The sequence below is a fragment of the Panulirus ornatus genome, chromosome 2, assembly GCF_036320965.1.
Source record: "Panulirus ornatus isolate Po-2019 chromosome 2, ASM3632096v1, whole genome shotgun sequence".
NCBI classification, from domain to species: domain Eukaryota; kingdom Metazoa; phylum Arthropoda; class Malacostraca; order Decapoda; family Palinuridae; genus Panulirus; species Panulirus ornatus.
In genome coordinates this window covers 70,814,779-70,833,933 of record NC_092225.1, presented here as the reverse complement: position 1 = coordinate 70,833,933, position 19,155 = coordinate 70,814,779, and the positions used below count along the sequence as shown (strand labels likewise).

Genomic DNA, 19,155 nt, shown 5'->3' with positions numbered 1-19,155 from the left:
TTAGCAGGAGTCAGGATGGTTGGGTATATAGAATACCGACATGGATTTCGGGTGCCCGGCTCTTTTCTGTTGTAGTAATTGCATTTGCGAGATCAAGCGGGGCTGTCATCGTCCAGTTTAGAGAGAATGGAACCTGTGTTGATCTTGTATTCAGTTGCAGTGATTGCAGGTGTCTTAACAGAGAATAGTGGAAGATCAGAGGATGGTACGGACGTGTTTCTTCCAGGATTAGTTCGTCATTGAGAGTAACACACTGAAGCTTGGTGGACAGAGCAAGGTGGAGTGGGCTGTGTGTCCTGGTGGGACAGTGTTGGAAGCGAGACTGACGTGCATTTATGCGACCTTGGTTTGTGTCTAGTGATGACGTGGTTGGCATTGGTCCAATACTGGATACTTTTGAGGGTGTTCTTGTGGAGAGTGTAGTAGGAAGGGAGGTGTCGTCAACACTGACGCCAATGGAGGAGGTGTCAGCGTGCGTCCACACACCAGGTGTGCCCATTACGAGGTCGTTTAATAAGGACGATGAAGCACAATCGACCCATGTGTGTCCTGTGCGACGCCTCAAGGTGAGGGAGTGCGTGTGGCTGGGTTGGATCTTCCCCCGTCTGTTTATGTTTGTCTTTTGTGTTCGTACGGTAGCGTGTCATGTATAAAGATGCATTTGATATTTTTCCTGAGCGATGCATGATTTCCCACCAGACAAGTTAACGGGTTATGCCACAGCGGTCGAATTGTTAAGTACCTTATGATCAAATATACAACTAGATGATTGGCTACTGAACGGTACCATTAGTGTATATTTGTTCTTCAGAAAAGATGTACGTAAACACAGTTGGAAACATTGCTTTACAGATGCGAAGAATGATGGAAATGTTTTATATGATTACTGGTGTGGTAAGCTCCGTAGAAGGTAGCTATAAGCTGGTTTAGTATAGACGCCTTCGATTTATAGGATTCGACACTTTTAGTGCCTGAATAACACAATCTCGTAACCTTGATTTGTGGCTTTGTAGATTCATCTCTATGATTAAATGTTTGTGACGCACGAGTTAGATGAAGAATCTCTTGTGAAGTTTTAAGAGATTTGAATTGATACTTCAATGAGTGCCGGTCCAGCATGTAATTGGCTGAAGTCTCTGCTTATAGTACCTAAACCATTTCTGGACGATAATTGACCAAGTGCATATAAGGTAATGCAATATTGTTCAAATTTCAAGTCTTGCATATATCAGAAGGTGGAAGAAGGAATCACTTAGCGTTTAGCCAAAGTTGAAACATGATGAACGTTTATGGCTGCCAAATTGATGTGTTCGGGAGACCTCAATAATCCTCCAGCTCTCGAATCAGCATAAAAGGATGGGGAGCCATCGCTCATGCACGCCACGCGTTCCTTGTTTGTATAATGAGTTGCTGCGCACGATGCCGATCACGAAATGAAAAGCAAAACAAAAACTGAAAAAATACTTGTAAATTGTGTTATTGATCGCAAGAGGCTTTGCAGTATATTGTATGTTAGGAAAAGGAAAGATTTTGAACATAAACAGGTATGGAAAAGGTAACTGATTTTGATAATGATCTTATGGAACATTAAGGGAAAAATATGAACTTCTTAAAACTATTATCTACGGTATCTGGCAACTCTAACGTTACTAGATTCAGACGAGTATTTTAAATTTTCTTTTGATTTACCGATTGATACACTGCTGTTGTTGTATGTTCATGTAGTCCACTGTGCTGTTATTTTTCCTCATACATGGGCCTGTGTTGTAGCCTCCATAACCATGGGATTAGGTGGGGGAGGGTGGATGATCAGAGTCGCCAGCAAATACGTCATCCAGTCTACGGTACGGGCGAGGTTATCATATAAATTCCCGTAGATTTTGATATACCTATTGGATAAATCATGCGTGTAGGGAGGGATCCTGGATGGTAACCGAGTGAAGCAAAGGATCTTAGGAATAGCGTAGATGTAAGGCAACGGAAATTAGCAAGCCTTGTTTAACGCAAGTCCTCTCGACTTGGCTATAATTGAACAACTTCCTCACCCGTGCCCGAACTGTGAGCTCGCTCACGCCTGAACGATATACTCACCCACGCCTAATAGATGCCCTCACCTGCGTTGGTACGTTGTCCTCATCCATACTTGAACTATATCCTTACCCATCGTCGAACTGTGTGCTAACCCACGCCAACCTCAGGCTTAACCTTTGAGCCTTTCACCTAAATATGCAGCACCATCAGAAATGGCTATTCTGTAGCACTCTCCACGCTGGGTTCATGAGCGTTGTAATGAGCAATATGTCGTGCGACCCTGACCTTGGAGTCTTTTGAGTTTGATAAGTCAGGCGATGTATTCGAAAATATTTTGATGACTTCATCAGGAAAGATGAGAGTAAAAGAGAAGACAGTAGGAAACAAATATTTGAAAATGTTTTGATGACTTCATCAGGAAAGATGAGAGTAAACGATAAGACAAAAGAAAACAAATTTTTCTTCCCTACTACTGGGGAAGAAAGGTGGATAAGTAATATATGTAAGATATATGATTTCTGCAAGCATTTATGTCTTCATGCCATAAGCATTAAATGGCATGATGCCTCTAAATGTACATATCCAGTAAGATGATCATTGTTGACACGTAGATAAGATACATTTGAATATAATGCGGTATATTACCAAATGAAATTATATGTACATAAAATCCAGTTAATACTGTTAAGTCCACAACATATCCAACGCACAATACGAACTATATAAGTAATCTAGCCACAAGGAGATGATTGCCCCGTGATCCTTGCAGCAGTAGGTATTTAACACACCTGAGTCAGCTCGAATTGATATTCTCGCCCAGTTCCTGTGAGGCTGGCGGGCGTGATACCCGCTCGCAGATAAAAACCTTGCAAAGGAACGCCCAGCACGAGAGCTGCCTGTGGTACTGCTTATGGTAGCGTCAGAGAGGAGCGCCTAGCTTTGCACGGGAACCAGATCTGGTGGTAGCGTCACATGAGCACCTCGTACGGGAGCTGCCCGTGGTACTGCTGGTGGTAGCGTCACATGAGGACTTCGCACGGGAGCTGCCCGTGGTACTGCTGGTGGTAGCGTCATAGGAGTTCCTCGCCCCACACGGGAGCCAGTTTTGGTACTACTAGTGATGGCGTCACCCCTGGACCCTGAATATCATGTCTTCATGCACCGCCGGGCGCGACCCACCTACGCCCTGCCTGCCTGCCTACCTACCAGGGCGGCTTCTGAGAGGTGGTGGGGCCGCTATGGTCCAGTCACCACCATGACCAGGGAGCCACGCCTGTCACACTCCGCACACATACACGCACCCGTGGCCTACTACCCTGCCCAAGATCTGCAGACACTTTATTGCTCAGAAAGTCTTCTTGCTCACTGTACCACCCATACACGCCCACACATCCTTACCTACGCCTACGCACTTACCCACGCCCATGTCCTTCATGCTCATAACATAACCCCGTTACCCATGTTATCCACCACGCCCTCCTACCCACGACCTAGCCTCCGAAGACGTATTCTCAAGGCCAGTCTGTGCAGTTCACCATCACATTAACATGGCCGGGATTACGACCCCCTACGGATGGTGTTTATCTTCCCCGGTGGTTGTGGCTGTGATGGGTGGATGTGGTGGAGAGTGAGTGGGTATCACGAGGGAGGATGGTGGAGGAATGGGTCTAGTAGTGTGCTAGTGTTGTACAAGTTATTGTTTTGTTGTTGGTATGTGAACTTGTACAACGGGTATGGTGCGGTATGGGCGCAAGTTTTGGTATGGTATGGGTCCAAGTATGGTGTGGGAATGGGTTTGGCGTGGTGTGAGCTTGGGATTGGTGTTAGCATAGAGATGACATGGACGTTGGTGTGATACTACCATAGGTGTGGTGGAGCGTGGGTGTGTGGTTGATGTGGTGTAAGATACCGTGGGTGAGTGCAGCTGCACCATGCTGGTGGAATACACTCCTCCCTCCCCCATAGCTTGAAGTTGCCTCGTTCAGTTTATGATTAACAAATGACTGGCAACGTTGATGGCTCTTTTTAGAATAACACCGACGTGACTCACTGGTAACGGATACTTAAACATAAAGGTCAGATATGACTAGTATTACGATTACTCCTTCGCATTTTTCTTATCACTTTCTCCCTTTCTACACATTTTTCTTCGCACTTTTTCCCTTTCTACACACTTTTCTTAACACTTTCTGCTGCTCTTTCAGTGACTTTCCTAGATTAGATATTGTGTGTAGAGAATAAGACTTTACTTCCCTGCTGGACAAGGCCATTTTCTTTCCTTTATTTACATATTTAATCAGTAGAAGAGTTGTCTTTCTTTGATCCGAATAGATTTAACGTTAAACATGTATTACGTGTACGGTTAACGTTAATCACGCCATGTTACGTATTGGTTCAATGTTATTCATTGGATTTAGTGATCCTGTGGCGTAAATCCTGGAACACGAAGGCACGACCCTTGGGCACGACGGTACGAACCTTAAGCAGGACGATACAACCAGGCCATCGTACCCAAGGGTCGTACCAGGTAGTGGTGTGTTACTGTTTGAGAGAGGCTGTGTATGGCGGTGCAGTGTGGGGCAGGGCCGTCCTCATCTCTCTCTCTCTCTCTCTCTCTCTCTCTCTCTCTCTCTCTCTCTCTCTGAACACGAATATATATATATATATATATATATATATATATATATATATATTTTTTTTTTTTTTTTTTTTTGTCGCCGTCTCCCGCGTTTGCGAGGTAGCGCAAGGAAACAGACGAAAGAAATGGCCCAACCCACCCCCATACACATGCCTTGATTCAATCCACTGACAGCACGTCAACCCCGGTATACCACATCGCTCCAATTCACTCTATTCTTTGCCCTCCTTTCACCCTCCTGCATGTTCAGGCCCCGATCACACAAAATCTTTTTCACTCCATCTTTCCACCTCCAATTTGGTCTCCCTCTTCTCCTCGTTCCCTCCACCTCCGACACATATATCCTCTTGGTCAATCTTTCCTCACTCATTCTCTCCATGTGACCAAACCATTTCAAAACACCCTCTTCTGCTCTCTCAACCACGCTCTTTTTATTTCCACACATCTCTCTTACCCTTACGTTACTTACTCGATCAAACCACCTCACACCACACATTGTCCTCAAACATCTCATTTCCAGCACATCCATCCTCCTGCGCACAACTCTATCCATAGTCCACGCCTCGCAACCATACAACATTGTTGGAACCACTATTCCTTCAAACATACCCATTTTTGCTTTCCGAGATAATGTTCTCGACTTCCACACATTCTTCAAGGCTCCCAGAATTTTCGCCCCCTCCCCCACCCTATGATCCACTTCCGCTTCCATGGTTCCATCCGCTGCCAGATCCACTCCCAGATATCTAAAACACTTCACTTCCTCCAGTTTTTCTCCATTCAAACTCACCTCCCAATTGACTTGACCCTCAACCCTACTGTACCTAATAACCTTGCTCTTATTCACATTTACTCTTAACTTTCTTCTTTCACACACTTTACCAAACTCAGTCACCAGCTTCTGCAGTTTCTCACATGAATCAGCCACCAGCGCTGTATCATCAGCGAACAACAACTGACTCACTTCCCAAGCTCTCTCATCCCCAACAGACTTCATACTTGCCCCTCTTTCCAAAACTCTTGCATTCACCTCCCTAACCCCATCCATAAACAAATTAAACAACCATGGAGACATCACACACCCCTGCCGCAAACCTACATTCACTGAGAACCAATCACTTTCCTCTCTTCCTACACGTACACATGCCTTACATCCTTATTATATATATATATATATATATATATATATATATATATATATATATATATATATATATATATATATATAATAAAGTAAAAGAAGTGACCCTCTGTTGTTGAGAACTGAAAGCAGAGTAGCATGTAGCGTTCTCGTACCTTCATTGGTAAGGGGGATTCGGAGGCAGATATCCGTCTCCATTAATGATTGTGGACTATCATGCTAGGATTTTTTATTCTGCGCCCAGCTAGGCCCATTAGGAGACTTATATTTAGGCCCAGCTAGCCGTATATGGAGGCTTTTAATTAAGAATTTATAATGTGCCCAGGAAGGCCTATGAGGAAGCTTTTATTTTCAATTAGTTTTAGTGTACAACATTTTAATGTTTGTTAATGATATTAAGATTCCTTTATGCCATTTTTTTCTTTACTCACAAATCTTCACAGTTTTATTAAGTATGACTACGAAAACATTTCTCAGCTCCATAAAATACAATTTCCATCTCTGGTTTTCAATTTTTAGTTCCGGGATGAGGGCCCAGATGCAGCGTATTGGAACAAGCCTAGTTGTACAATGATGCAGACCCAAGAACAACTGACGGTAATTATTCCTTTTTGTGGTAAAGGTTGAATGAGAAAACATGTGTAATTATTAGAGAGCGGTTGATCCTGTAGTCATGCTGTTGCTTTCAAAAGCGATTATCTCCAGAATCCACTAGCCCCTACGCCCTTTATTACAGCCTGCAGAAGGCCATGACGGGGGAAACCAGCAAGTTCACATGATAGTTTCCAATACTGTTGTCTCCACTCTTGTTTAGTACCGGAAGATGTATCTTTCGTTTGTTCATTGTTCTCACTTTTTTTTGGGGGGGATGTTTTTTTTTACAGAATGTACACCGTTTTCCCCTCAAGACACATAGGCGAATGTTTCACAAGCCAGTGGTCATGTAATAATGCCTACTCAAATCAGGGAGAATTTCGAACAGTTCGAACGTAAACCCATGGCTTATATGGCAGACATATACTCCCTGTATGTTGAGTGTGTCGCACCTCTCGTAGACCACCAATGTGAGGGTGGATGTGATCGAAAAATCATCTTTAACGTTAAGAGCTTTAATGACCCCGATAGTTGCTTAGTCCAGCTAACCAACTAACCAACCAACCGTGTGGAACACGTAATATTGACAGTCCTTGTGTTTGGTGGAACTGTGGAGGCAGATGGTGAGGTACCGAAAATTCTCATGATACATCATACACAAACCCAGGGTGCTTAGAATCAAGCAAGATAAATGAAAGATAGATTCTTTTTCAGTAAGTATAGTATGTAAGGTATAGTATTTAGACATTTTTAGGGTTTCCTCCATAACCGTAAAATTTAGATTGGGTTAAGTTTGGGTTTATTGGGTTATGGAAGAATGTCCCCGGTCGTCTAATTTGCTCATTTTACTGAGCGGTGCCATGCACAGCGCACGGAAAAAGTATCCAGTGCCTCCTTAATATGCATGTTGGATGATCAAAGCATGTGAGGTTATTTCTTACCCCCACGGTTGTGTCTATAAAAGGAATACTTTCAAGTTATATTTCAGTAAGTGTAACTTTGCATTGTTTTGGCAGCAAAATAGAAGGAGAGTCAATCCATATTTTACCTGAAGTTGAAAGTCACCGTTACATGAGAGGTACAGCTTATTAGATATCGAAAGCTGCATGTTATCCAACCCAAACATGTTCAAAGGAGAAAAAAAAAGAAAATCGCGAAACCCTCCTCGCCCTCCATAAATCGGCAACATGACGAATCGGTTATTTCCTCCCGAAGAAAAACGCATCCAGCGAAGTTGATTTAACCGCGGAAAATCGGAATCTTTAGATAACTTTATATATATATATATATATATATATATATATATATATATATATATATATATATATATATATATATATATATATCATAGTGATGCGCGTGAATTAACTATTTGCTGATAACCAGGTGAAAAAATGGAACGCGAAAAGTCCCGAGTGCACTCATGAATTTTCATGCTTCATTTCTCCTCGTAGTTATCTGTATATATGTATAGATAGATAGATACATACATACATACATACATACATAGATTGGTGCTCCCGGACTCCGACTGCAGGTTGTAACACCGGAAGCGAGAAGTCACCTTCGACAAGGATGTATTATATTATCGACTTGGGACGAATTGAATGCGGGTTGTCAAGGTCCTTTCCGCTCTTTAGGAACTCACCTTACCCTGCTCCCGCATGGAGAGCAGCCTCCAAGTGGCAGCGGTCTCATAAAAGGGGTCCTACGGTTGTGTGTTTGTGTATATATATATATATATATATATATATATATATATATATATATATAGAGCTCTTGATTTTTTTGTTTAGGTGGATCTTGATATTATTATGCATTCTTGGAAATGACGGCACAATAGTGGGTGAGGGCTTCCCGCCATTATGGTGGGCGGGTGTAAAAAGTGGCGGGCTCTCTTTCTCGAGCCTTCCCGGACCGTCGTCGGGGAAGCTAACCTGGCGGGGAGGAGAGGCGGCCGCGAGGTATCTCCATGGCTTATCGACATGATCTGCCGCCACCCGCAGGTTCTTGTGTGCTGTAGGTATTGATGTGCTTGGAATGGTTCAAGGTGGTTTTTGATTTATTGAATCTCCTTATGCTGGACGACTATCATAAAAATTAGTTTTATATATCTGTTTATATGTCTGTTATGATAAGTGATGATATTATTATTATTATTATTATTATTATTATTATTATTATTTATTATCATATCGTCATCATCACTCTACAATTTCTATCTATCTATGGGAGGGAACAAGGCAACAGCAGTGTTGGTTGGAAAAGTTTGAGCATCATGGGAAGTGGATGTTTGTATTTGTATCTGAAAGCTGAACTGTTAATTCAGGCGAAGAGCAGCCGCGTGTCTAACCTTATTTGTTCCGCTTGTCGTGTAAGATACTGTTTATTGTCTTTAGTTAAGAATATTAGAAACACGAGAGAGTCAAAGCTGTATTAATTCACGGCGCATTTAAAAGAAGACTCCCGGAACAGATGAGTTTGAAACATCAAGTGGGAGTTGCATAACAGAAAATGTAGCCTACAGAAAATTGTAACATGAAATGTGAAGGATGTAGTACAAATAGAGATTTTGATAACGATAAACAGTTTATACGTGAGTTGAATTTTCTTCATCATATGTTCTGTATATTTCTGGTACAAAATAAGCAAGTCAAACAATATTAGGACAAAAGTAGTGTCTCTGAACGAGGCAAAGAAGTATGTGCAAGACGAAAACAATTATGCCCACATGAATGCTCTTGAGAAGCTAAGAAAGCATTAGACAAGTAAAATGATTTATTGTTTACTAAAATTAAAATGAGGTGAAATTGGTAAAGAATTTGCATTCACTTGTAAAATATGTATGTTGATGTTTATGAAAACACGATTTACAAGCTAGTCCCTCCATACTTAGGTAATGCAGGAATACCATTACAAGTTGTTTAAACAAGATCGGAAAATTGTCATCGTAAATCACTTATTTATCTCATTTTTCTAGAACCGATCGTTTATGATCATTTCGTTCATCTCTAACCTTGAGATGATTTTGAGTTGATAATGTATTATTGAATGAAAAGTATTAGTCAGTAATAAGGCATAAGGGACGATACGGTGATCCAGTTTCACCAGAGTTTGAATTTATTGCATTTTGCTATGTGTTTCGAAATGCTTGTCAGTCCTACTTATTCAAACCAGTTGACCCGTATTTTCTTATATATATATATATATATATATATATATATATATATATATATATATATATAAACATCACAGTTGTAAGCCAACTCGTTGCTGATTAGTCAACTTGTCTTACGGGACCCCCAGCAGGGCGTGTTGCTTATTAGTAAATGTGGTGTCGTGCTGATTAAATTGATAGACTGCTGCTGACTATCTTGAACACACAGAAAAAAATGTGGCCCACACTTTCCAAATGAGGTGCCTACTTGAGCGTCGTTGTGGTTTTACGATAAGAATATTCATGAATTTCACGTTATTGATTGCCTCCGACGCATGATCACATGTGATGAGAGGAACTTATCCGTGTTTTGCCTTTTTCAGCTGATAAAAAGAGTTCACGATATCGAATTTAATTTTGGAAATTTCTTTTCAGATGCTCTTGCATCTATAACAACCATCCCTTATTTTTTTTTCATAGACAAAATATGATGATGTGTTGACTCAGCATGGCCATAGATTTATAAGTGTTGAACATGTAAACACACATTGCCTGTCAGGCGTCGATTGGTGGAGGTGTGTGGTTACGGAGCTCCCCGGGCGGCCGTCGTGGAATGTTTATTGATCCTGATCACTACGCCCAGCGCGTCGGACACCCTGTCGAAATTAAGATCAGCTTCTTTCTCTACTCATGAACACTAATAGATGACATTAATTTCAGTGTGTTCTTCCTCGTTCTGTTGATGTGATGCAGTGAGTGTAATCAGTGACGTATCCTTGGCCATTATAAGAGTCAAGTGGATTCGTTATATTTTTAAATTTAAACTGTCCCGTTATCTCCTACACCGGAACGGTAGCCGTGACGTAACGCAGCTGAGATGTGTGTGCCACCGGCATGCGAGGGAGCACACACGGTGCCTCATATCAGCAGGGGTAGAGGGGAGGGGTGGGGAGAGAGAGAGAGAGAGAGAGAGAGAGAGAGAGAGAGAGAGAGAGAGAGATGGTTGGGGTGGATCAACCGTTCTGACTGCGATTCAGGCGGGCACGAGCGGGGAATGACGGGAGAGGGTTTTTGGTATGATGCAGGGGAAGGAGAGGTTGAGAGACGTTATTAGGATGCAATTGTTTGGCAAAAACAAACACACGGAACTTATGAATAGGTTTTGTTTGTTGTTAGGCCGCATCAGTGGGAGGAAGGCTCATTACAAGAGGGATATTTTTTTTTATGGAATGTTAGGATTTGATTTTCACTCGTATACGCAGAGTCGTTAAGGATGATGATAAGCGGTGAGGGAGGGGGAGAGACGAGGAGAGCCATGATATTATTACCTACGGGGAGCCAGGCGGGTGGTCGCTGTCGGGAACCCCAACCTCATGTATGTCGTGTGAACTCACACCCAAACCGTCTTACAGATACCTCAGCCACCACTTGCCCCGGTCTGTCACCGTGTTGCCATCATTGTCACCAGCGCGTTGGCAGTCCATACCATTACTATATATGTTGGTATCTTGTTGGAAGACATGACTAGGACGCGTCAAAACGTGCTGTCGTCATTATCATTATCTTTCACTGGCAGTTACAAGAACTGAATGTAAGCATTTTCATCACGTGACGTTTTCGTCGTGTTGGCACTGTGTCATTATCGGCAGTGCCAGTCCTTTTCCCCACTGGTCTCGTCACCGTTATTATTGTCAACGACTTCTATGTTGTTGCTCTCATTACCCCATTTCAACAATATCACGAACCGTCTCCTCTCATCACAACACAGCTCGCTCACCAGTGGGTGTAAGACTATTACCGTACACGTGTCAACCACTCCTGCCCACTCATTTGTGCCTTTCAACCCACTGAGACTGGTATATTTCTCCCACCTACATAATATTTCTCCCATCTTCGTGTACTTCTCACCCATGTACATAGTTTACTACCGTCTCTTTGGATCCCTCACCAAGGTGCGTAATCTTAGTGTGTCCTGCATATATTTAACCTCATCCCTCATCCAATTACATGTATTTTGAACCCAGATACAGATTTCACCTATCCTTATTTATCGTTAATACACCTACATAATGTCTACCCTTCCTGTATCCTCTACCCACTTTCGTCCACACACCTTTATGTTTATCCCAAGTATATGGTGATCCAGCCAGGTCATATATGGTGATCCAGCCAGGTCAACAACCGGATGATGTCGTAGTGGCACACCCAGCCCGGTCACCAGCCGATGTTGTAACCCTGCAGGTCACGTGTGTGTGTGTGTGTGTGTGTGTGTGTGTGTGTCCTGACCTCCACGCTTCACCAGGCACGGGTCAGGTGTTTGTGTGTCTTGACCTCCACGCCTGGCCGGGCACCGGTGCACTCCTCCCGTTACTGCTCATGCCTACTATCCATTACCTTCCCGCCCCTCACCCCACCCGTTCCTCCCCTCCGTCTCCCCCCTCCTCTGCCTGACCAGTATGATGTAAAGGCCGCAGTACTCCCCGGATTGGCGGGTCCCCCTCGCCATTGTTTCCTAAATCGGGGCCATGTTAGGACCGCGGGGTAAGATAAACCTGTAGTGGCCATTCGTTAAGGCTCATTTATGCGTCGTCTCATTATGGAATCATTACCATGTTGCAGGTTAGTGTAAGCCCCTGTGAAAGTGGGCTGGAAGTATTTAGGTGAGTGGATGAGGGGAGGGGGGAGGCTTCCCTGCACTGCACTGCCTGGGAGGGTTGAGTGTGAGGCAGGAGGGAGGCTACTGTCCCTCTCCCCAGCCTCTGATCTGATCTGTTATCTCCCACAAGCCTTCACTCCTAACTACCCTCCTCCCGTCTAGGTGAGTATAGGGCAGGTGAAGGTGGCTTCTACCCCTCTCGTGTCTGCAGTGCTCTATCCCTAGGCCACGTATGTGAGTACAGATCAGGTGAAAGTGGTTTCTATCCACCCCGCCCCATCTACCCACCCAAGCTCTCCCCCATTTCACCCAGTGGGACAGGTGTAGGTGGGTGATGACCCCAGACCTTCCCTCCGTCTGCTGCACTGCCCCGTCCCACTCACGAGATAAACAAAGATGGCGACTTGCTCCCCAGGCGAGTACGGGACAAGCTGAATGGTCAGTTTCCTACCACATGGCCACTGTGCAGCCCTGCCCTGGCCTCGGGCCGGAACAGGTGAAGTTGCGGAGCGCTGGTCGAGGCGGGGCCCTATAACCAGCACCTGGTAACCTCGGGAGCCACGAGGGCACGCCCACCCTGGCTAAATAGGGGAGGTTATGTAGATACTGAAAGGGCTCAAGTTAGCTGTTAAATCGAGTCGTCCATCCGGGTACAGGAACGAAACAGGAGTGTGTGTGCTCGCCCTTGTAAACACCTGCGCTGCCTTGTAAATCTGTAAAAGACTTCCAGGGTCATACGTATGAGTCATTCACTCACATTATGTTTATCAAGAGCTATGCTAAGTTTTGTAGAGATAGAATTTTTTTTTACAGTTTTCGGTGAAGTAGTACGAGTACAGTGCCTCGGGCTGACCCATTTAAAGTAATTTCACATAATTACATGTATACCCCAAGTCGAGCGATATTCACCGTTATTGAATAATTGATTTTGTTTACCTAATTATTTACATATTCAGCAATAGTAGCTTACTCCTGCCGTAGGCATGGGGAATTGTCACGCACAATATTCATCGTACGATAGTATACATAAACACTGTTAAACAAGAACCTTCAACATTACAGGGTTCTTGTGTCAAGTTAAGATGGTCCTGAAACAGTTTATATTGTGGGGTATCTGGAACTGGGTCGTTTTAGCCTAGCATTGTTGTGCTGTAACGTCCGAGTCCTGCTGTTGTTTACCGTAGAGATCATCGTGAGTCTCGCGCGTTGCTGGAGTGGGTAACGTCTCAGAACTTATTGTTGGTTCCTGGCGAACTTGTGGTACATGTATATCATGATGGTTAATGAAGAAAGGAGATCTTCCCAGGCCCTACCTCCCTACCACACAGCCTCTCAACCACAAACCTTATCGTCTCATACCCATACCACCGGATCATATCACACAGCATTGCGCCACAACACAACCACACCACCACAAGAGCACCACCATCACACACCGTCACATCCGTATGGGAATAAGATCTGCCGTAAGACGAGACGGCCCAGGGATGCAAGAGGAACTTGAGAAATGAGGAACCTCTCCTGCGGCAGGAGGAACATCTACAATATTAGGGTCGTGGTGGAGAGTTGTGTGTGTTACGGTAAGATCGTAGTGGAGAGTTGTGTGTGCTACGTTAGGGTCGTAGTGGAGAGTTATGTGTGCTACGTTAGGGTCGTAGTGGAGAGTTGTGTGTGCTACGTTAAGATCGTAGTGGAGAGTTGTGTGTGCTACGTTAGGGTCGTAGTGGAGAGTTGTGTGTGCTACGTTTGTGTCGTAGTAAAGAGTTATGTATGCTACTTTAGGGTCGTAGTGGAGAGTTGTGTGTGCTACGTTAGTGTCGTAATGGAGAATTATGTGTGCTACGTCAGTGCGTTGGAGGAGAGTAGTTTACATTACTTGCAGGGTTGCAGAAGGATAGCATGTGAGGATCATAAGGAGAATCATCGTCAGTAAGTAAGCCCTTGGTTTGTATCGTCGTTCGACCGATCTTATAGGAAGTACCAAGAACCGCGCAAGGTTTACTGTGATGTGAGGAAGACCAGAAGAATCATAAGGTGTGTAGAAGTTATAACTATTCCCTTGGCAATGAAAGGTAACTTGTTAGTCATAACTTGGGAAGAGAGAGAGAGTGCTTTTGCCAGACGTTGGGCTTCAGTTTGGTTTCAGCCTGGATGCGTAATTTAGTGGAATGATGGCTGATGATATCGGAAGATAATTTTAGATATTTTGTCTGATGATACAATCGATTTTTATTTTAGTGTGTGAGAGTGTTGTAAGGGGATTTAGAATTTTGGAAAGTAACCGGTGGTTAGGAAGGGTAAAGAATAACAGAATTCAAGGTCCAGATAGTAAGGGATTCAGAGCCAAGGGGGTCGGATCCTGTGTGAAGAAGGAGCCTTGGGAAGTCTCTGTGAGAGGGGACGAACGTACAGAGGAGAGTAAATGAAGGATGAAGAAGGAATGGATGAGAGCGGACTGTGGACTTATGACGAAGTGTGTTTGATGACGGGACGTGGAAGAGGAGGAGGGGAAGGGGAGGTTAAGAGAAGTAGGTGTGAGAGGACTGGGAGACAGGGAGGCATTGTTGCTGAGTGCTGGTGATGAACGGAAGGTTGAAACGATTTCAGGGATGATGACGGGGAGAGAGAGAGAGAGAGAGAGTACCTATTTAAGACAAGATTTTGCCACTGGGCTATACTACCGCGTAGGGCTCAACCTAGGAAAATCTGGAGTTGATTGTAATGACATGTATGAATTACGTGTGTGTGTATTTGAGGCTAAAAGAAAATGCAGCAACCTGGGCCAAGGGGAAGAATGATTTGTGGGAAATCTTTGTGTACATTGTAATCGAATGAACCACGAATGAAATTCACAATGTCTGGCTCTCCGAGATGATATGGGAATAGATGCCGTTGTGTCAGCTAGGCTGTCGCTGTGCCTCGACGCCAACACTTTGTAGTGCAAGAAACCTTCCCCTGCGTCTGGTGAGACCTGGGGTTGAGGCTGCCATTCACCACCTCCCGAGGGGCCAGGGAAACCTTCCCCTGCGTCAGGCAGGACCTGGGGGTGAGGCTGCCGTTCACCATCTCCCGAGGGGCCAGACCCCACACCTCCGTCAGTCCGCGGGAATCACTTCTCCGGTACGAATTAGTTACGCATCGAGCGGAATACTAAGTGGCCTCTACCTCTCACACCCCAACACAAGAGCGACTTGTTCATCTTGCCGTGTTTGAGCCTTCGTGCCGCTCCTTTCGTATCCTTCTGAGTAAATGTTTCCTCACTCCTGCCGATCAGCTGTTCAGTAAATCACCTCGGCCATTACGCTCCCCGCTCATTCCCACCACTCGTCTCGCCAGGTTTTATAACCGTTTCCTCACCAGTTGCCATATACAGTCGGTCTCCATATCGTCTTTCACGTCCGGCGATGGTCTCCCTCCGGTCCACGGTTAACCATGTACTTCCATAATATAATTGATTTCCACGGCCACAACCCAGTCCAATTTCGTACCTTCCAGTGCTCTGCCTTATCGTATGAAATTTCTTGCGGTCTTGTGTAGCTTGGCGGCTTTCCAGTTTTGTGGAGTCCCCAGCTTTATAAAAGCTATTTCAGTCTTCTTCGCTCTTAATCTTCGTAGTACCAACTGCCTACAGTCAAACCCAGTTCCAGGCAAATATAAGGATGATCAGATATTATCTGTTGGCTGTTGAAACCCACATAGATCACGACAGTAACATTATTGAGAGCTCTTTTCAGATGCTCAAGTTTCTAACGGCATTGAATTTCTTCGCATTGCTAACTTGACCCTTCTACCTGTTCGTTGTTTCGCATTTACCTGGTTCGTGTTCCTACCCCACTAGGTGTTGCCACACACAGCGAAATTTATAGAAATAATCCCAGGTGTGTAAGGCCACAGACGACAGGTCCTCATATAGCAGTGCAATTCGTCATCATGTAGGGTAGTTATATATTGAACTGACTGCAGATTGACCTTACGGCAGGTAGTTTAGATTTGTAATGAAGTAAGTATTTCTGGATAGATTCCCCCCCCCCACCCCACACACACACACACACTTACCCGTGTAACCACTCGGACACGGCGTCCGTTTTGTTTACATTGAACTTGGGTTAAGGTTGCTGAGGATATGTTTGTTGGTTTGGTTTTACCTTTAATATCTCTGAATTTGTCATTGTTTTTCTTGATTTCTGTAGCTCAGATTCTTCATATATTACGACAGTTTATTGATTAAACTTGTCATGAGTTGTGTTGAAGGCAGCATGACATGATGCAGACCACATCACTCTATGTACCTGGGTCAGGGAACCTATGGGTCTCATTACACATTGAAAAGAGAAAGTGACTGTGGTTTTCATATCTTATCAACCTCTCGTTCCGCTGACGTCAATCCCTTTGTATTGCTTCCTGGATTAGTAAGTGGTTTTTGGACGCTGCTCAGGCTACGCTGTGCTGTACATATATGCCAAGTATACAGGATCGAACTCTATCACACCCTGTGCTGTACAGTAACAGGTCTTATTGGCCCTGTGAGCACAACGTTACAACCTTTGGTTATAATGGCGTGGTCAAATTCAGGTCGCCCTGCTCAAGGGACGTACCGTCCTGTTTATGGGTCATACCATCATGTACCATCTCCGTCAGTAGTCGGAAAATCAACCAAATATTCGGTGGTCATTTGGGGACGGACCGTCAAAAGACAGAGGTCCTTGACGGGCCAAGGCCTGGTGAATCTTTCGCAACAGCAACGACCAAATACTACCAGAGCTGGTCGTGCTCCGGTGGGGTTCTGGAGCCCGCCTGAGTGTGAGTGAGCGGGCGGGGCGGGGCTGGCACCTACCTCATGTTGGTGGTGGTGGTGGTGGTCACTAGTGGACCTGTTGTTTATCTGAGCTGTAAAGACAAGGGTCAGGGGAGGCTCGAGTGCGGATCTGTGTCGCTTAGATGGAGGGAGACGCGTCGCCAGATAACATATCCTTGTTGAAGATGAAGAGATGGAAAACTTGTATATAAATACGGGCTTGACTGCTTGCATGTGTTAGTTGTGTTACAAGGAGAGAGCTTTGAACTCTGTGTTGTCCCCGTATCTTAACCTTGTATATATGCACCGTATCTACACACACATACATACACACACACACACACACACACACACACCTTTTACTGGAGACCTGATAATTTTCCGTTTATAAGAAGCATAATAACTTCGACTCACCCTATTAATGAAAATCACATTTTTCTCCCACGTTTATGGATCCATCGATACCACGGTATATCATCGCCCCAATACTGATATTGAAATAGTACTGCCAGTTACGTAGCATTCAGATTCTTTTCACTGATGAATTCTCTTAGGTCATGTTTATTTTTGAGTAGTTTCATTACCTTGGTAAGGCTCCGTTCCCAGATGATATAGTCATTTATTGTAGTCAGACTTTTGGATTGGATTTCAAAGTTACCGAGGTGTAATATCTACTTTCCATCCAGTTTAAATGGTTTCAGAAGTTATTGTTATGTAATATATATATTGCCAATCGCATCTTACAATGGCAGCGGAAATTTAAGTCGCTGTTTGTTATTGCGCCTCAGCCATATGGATCTCCTGCATTCTCTGTACTGCCTGAGATGTGAATGAAAGTTTAGAATTATTTGACACAACTCAAGCACCTTTACTTTCACACATTTGGTCCCTGCATATGTTCACGAACTATTGTGTTGCATTCTAACACACACACACACACACACACACACACACACACACACACACACACACACACACATTAAACACGCACACACACACACACACACACACACACACACACACACACACACACACACACACACACAACACAGAAGCCTTCGTGGGTTGTGGGACCCATCCATCTCACGGACATGGCATCGAGACCCGAACAGGGCAGCTGGCTCACAGCCAACCCTGTTTGATTCGGTCGGTATATAATATATATATATATATATTATATATATATATATATATATATATTTATATATATATATATATATATATATATATATATATATATATATATATATATATATATAAAGGTTAAGACGGGAATGTTACCAAGGTTCGCCTGCAGGAATGTTGCACCGCGAATGAAGTCACGTTTGGCGAGGTTGTACCACAAGGAGTACAGTTTCGTCAAAGAACTTCTCACTTTAATGGAATCCACTTTTCCCTCCTCCTGGAAATACCGTCGTCTTAGGCTGCAGGAGTATTTAGAAGGTAGTCCCTGGGTAATTGTTAAATGAATAAAGGTTAAGACATGATGTGTAGACAAATTATAGGAAAGTGTATATCTTTTTCATTATCGGTAATTTGCACACAGGAATGAGCTGGCAGGTTCACAAGTCAGCTGTCCAAAGTAAACATCATGTTACCCTGAGAGATGATAACGTCATGATCAATATAGCTTCCTTCACTCAATGTATTTCCAAGTATATCTTTTTTTTTTCGGTCAGATTATTGTATGTTTTGGCGGTACCGCAGTGTAGGAGTCCTTGGCGTGTACAGCACCACGCCCACACGCCAACACTCTCTGCTCAGTGTTGTTTTCTACGCCTACGGTGTACATTAGTGTCACTCCTTAAAGGCTACTGCTGGGCACCACGCTCTCCACGCCACTCTCGTGTCTCACCGCTGTTCTGTACTCCCACGTCCTTCCTGCACAGAAAAACTTGTAGAAAATATTTTACCTCTGCAAGGTACTTGTGCCCAGCCTGTCAGAATTACGTAATATCAAGCCATCACCACCCACGTCACTACAGTACCTCACCCACACCACTACAGTACCAGGCCATCACCACATCTACCACTACATTACCTCATCAAATCACCCACATCACTTCGGTAGAAGGCTGCCAACACCCACACCACTAAAGTACCAAACCATCACCACCCGTGCCACTACAGTATCTCGCCATTA

The 19,155-nt window shown here is 44.1% G+C and overlaps 1 protein-coding gene across 10 annotated transcripts in view; it reads left to right on the top strand.

Moving 5' to 3' along the window:
* sif (still life) overlaps nt 1-19,155 on the top strand; it is a 1,536,257-nt gene that overhangs the window by 1,274,895 nt on the left and 242,207 nt on the right. For 9 of the 10 annotated variants that reach the window (XM_071677265.1, XM_071677235.1, XM_071677256.1 and 6 more), the window contains one exon: nt 6,330-6,407. The exons of the other annotated variant lie outside the window; for it this stretch is intronic. In XM_071677265.1, coding sequence (XP_071533366.1) covers nt 6,330-6,407 — 78 coding nt within the window. The remainder of the gene's footprint in view (nt 1-6,329; nt 6,408-19,155) is intronic. 10 annotated transcript variants of the gene reach the window in all.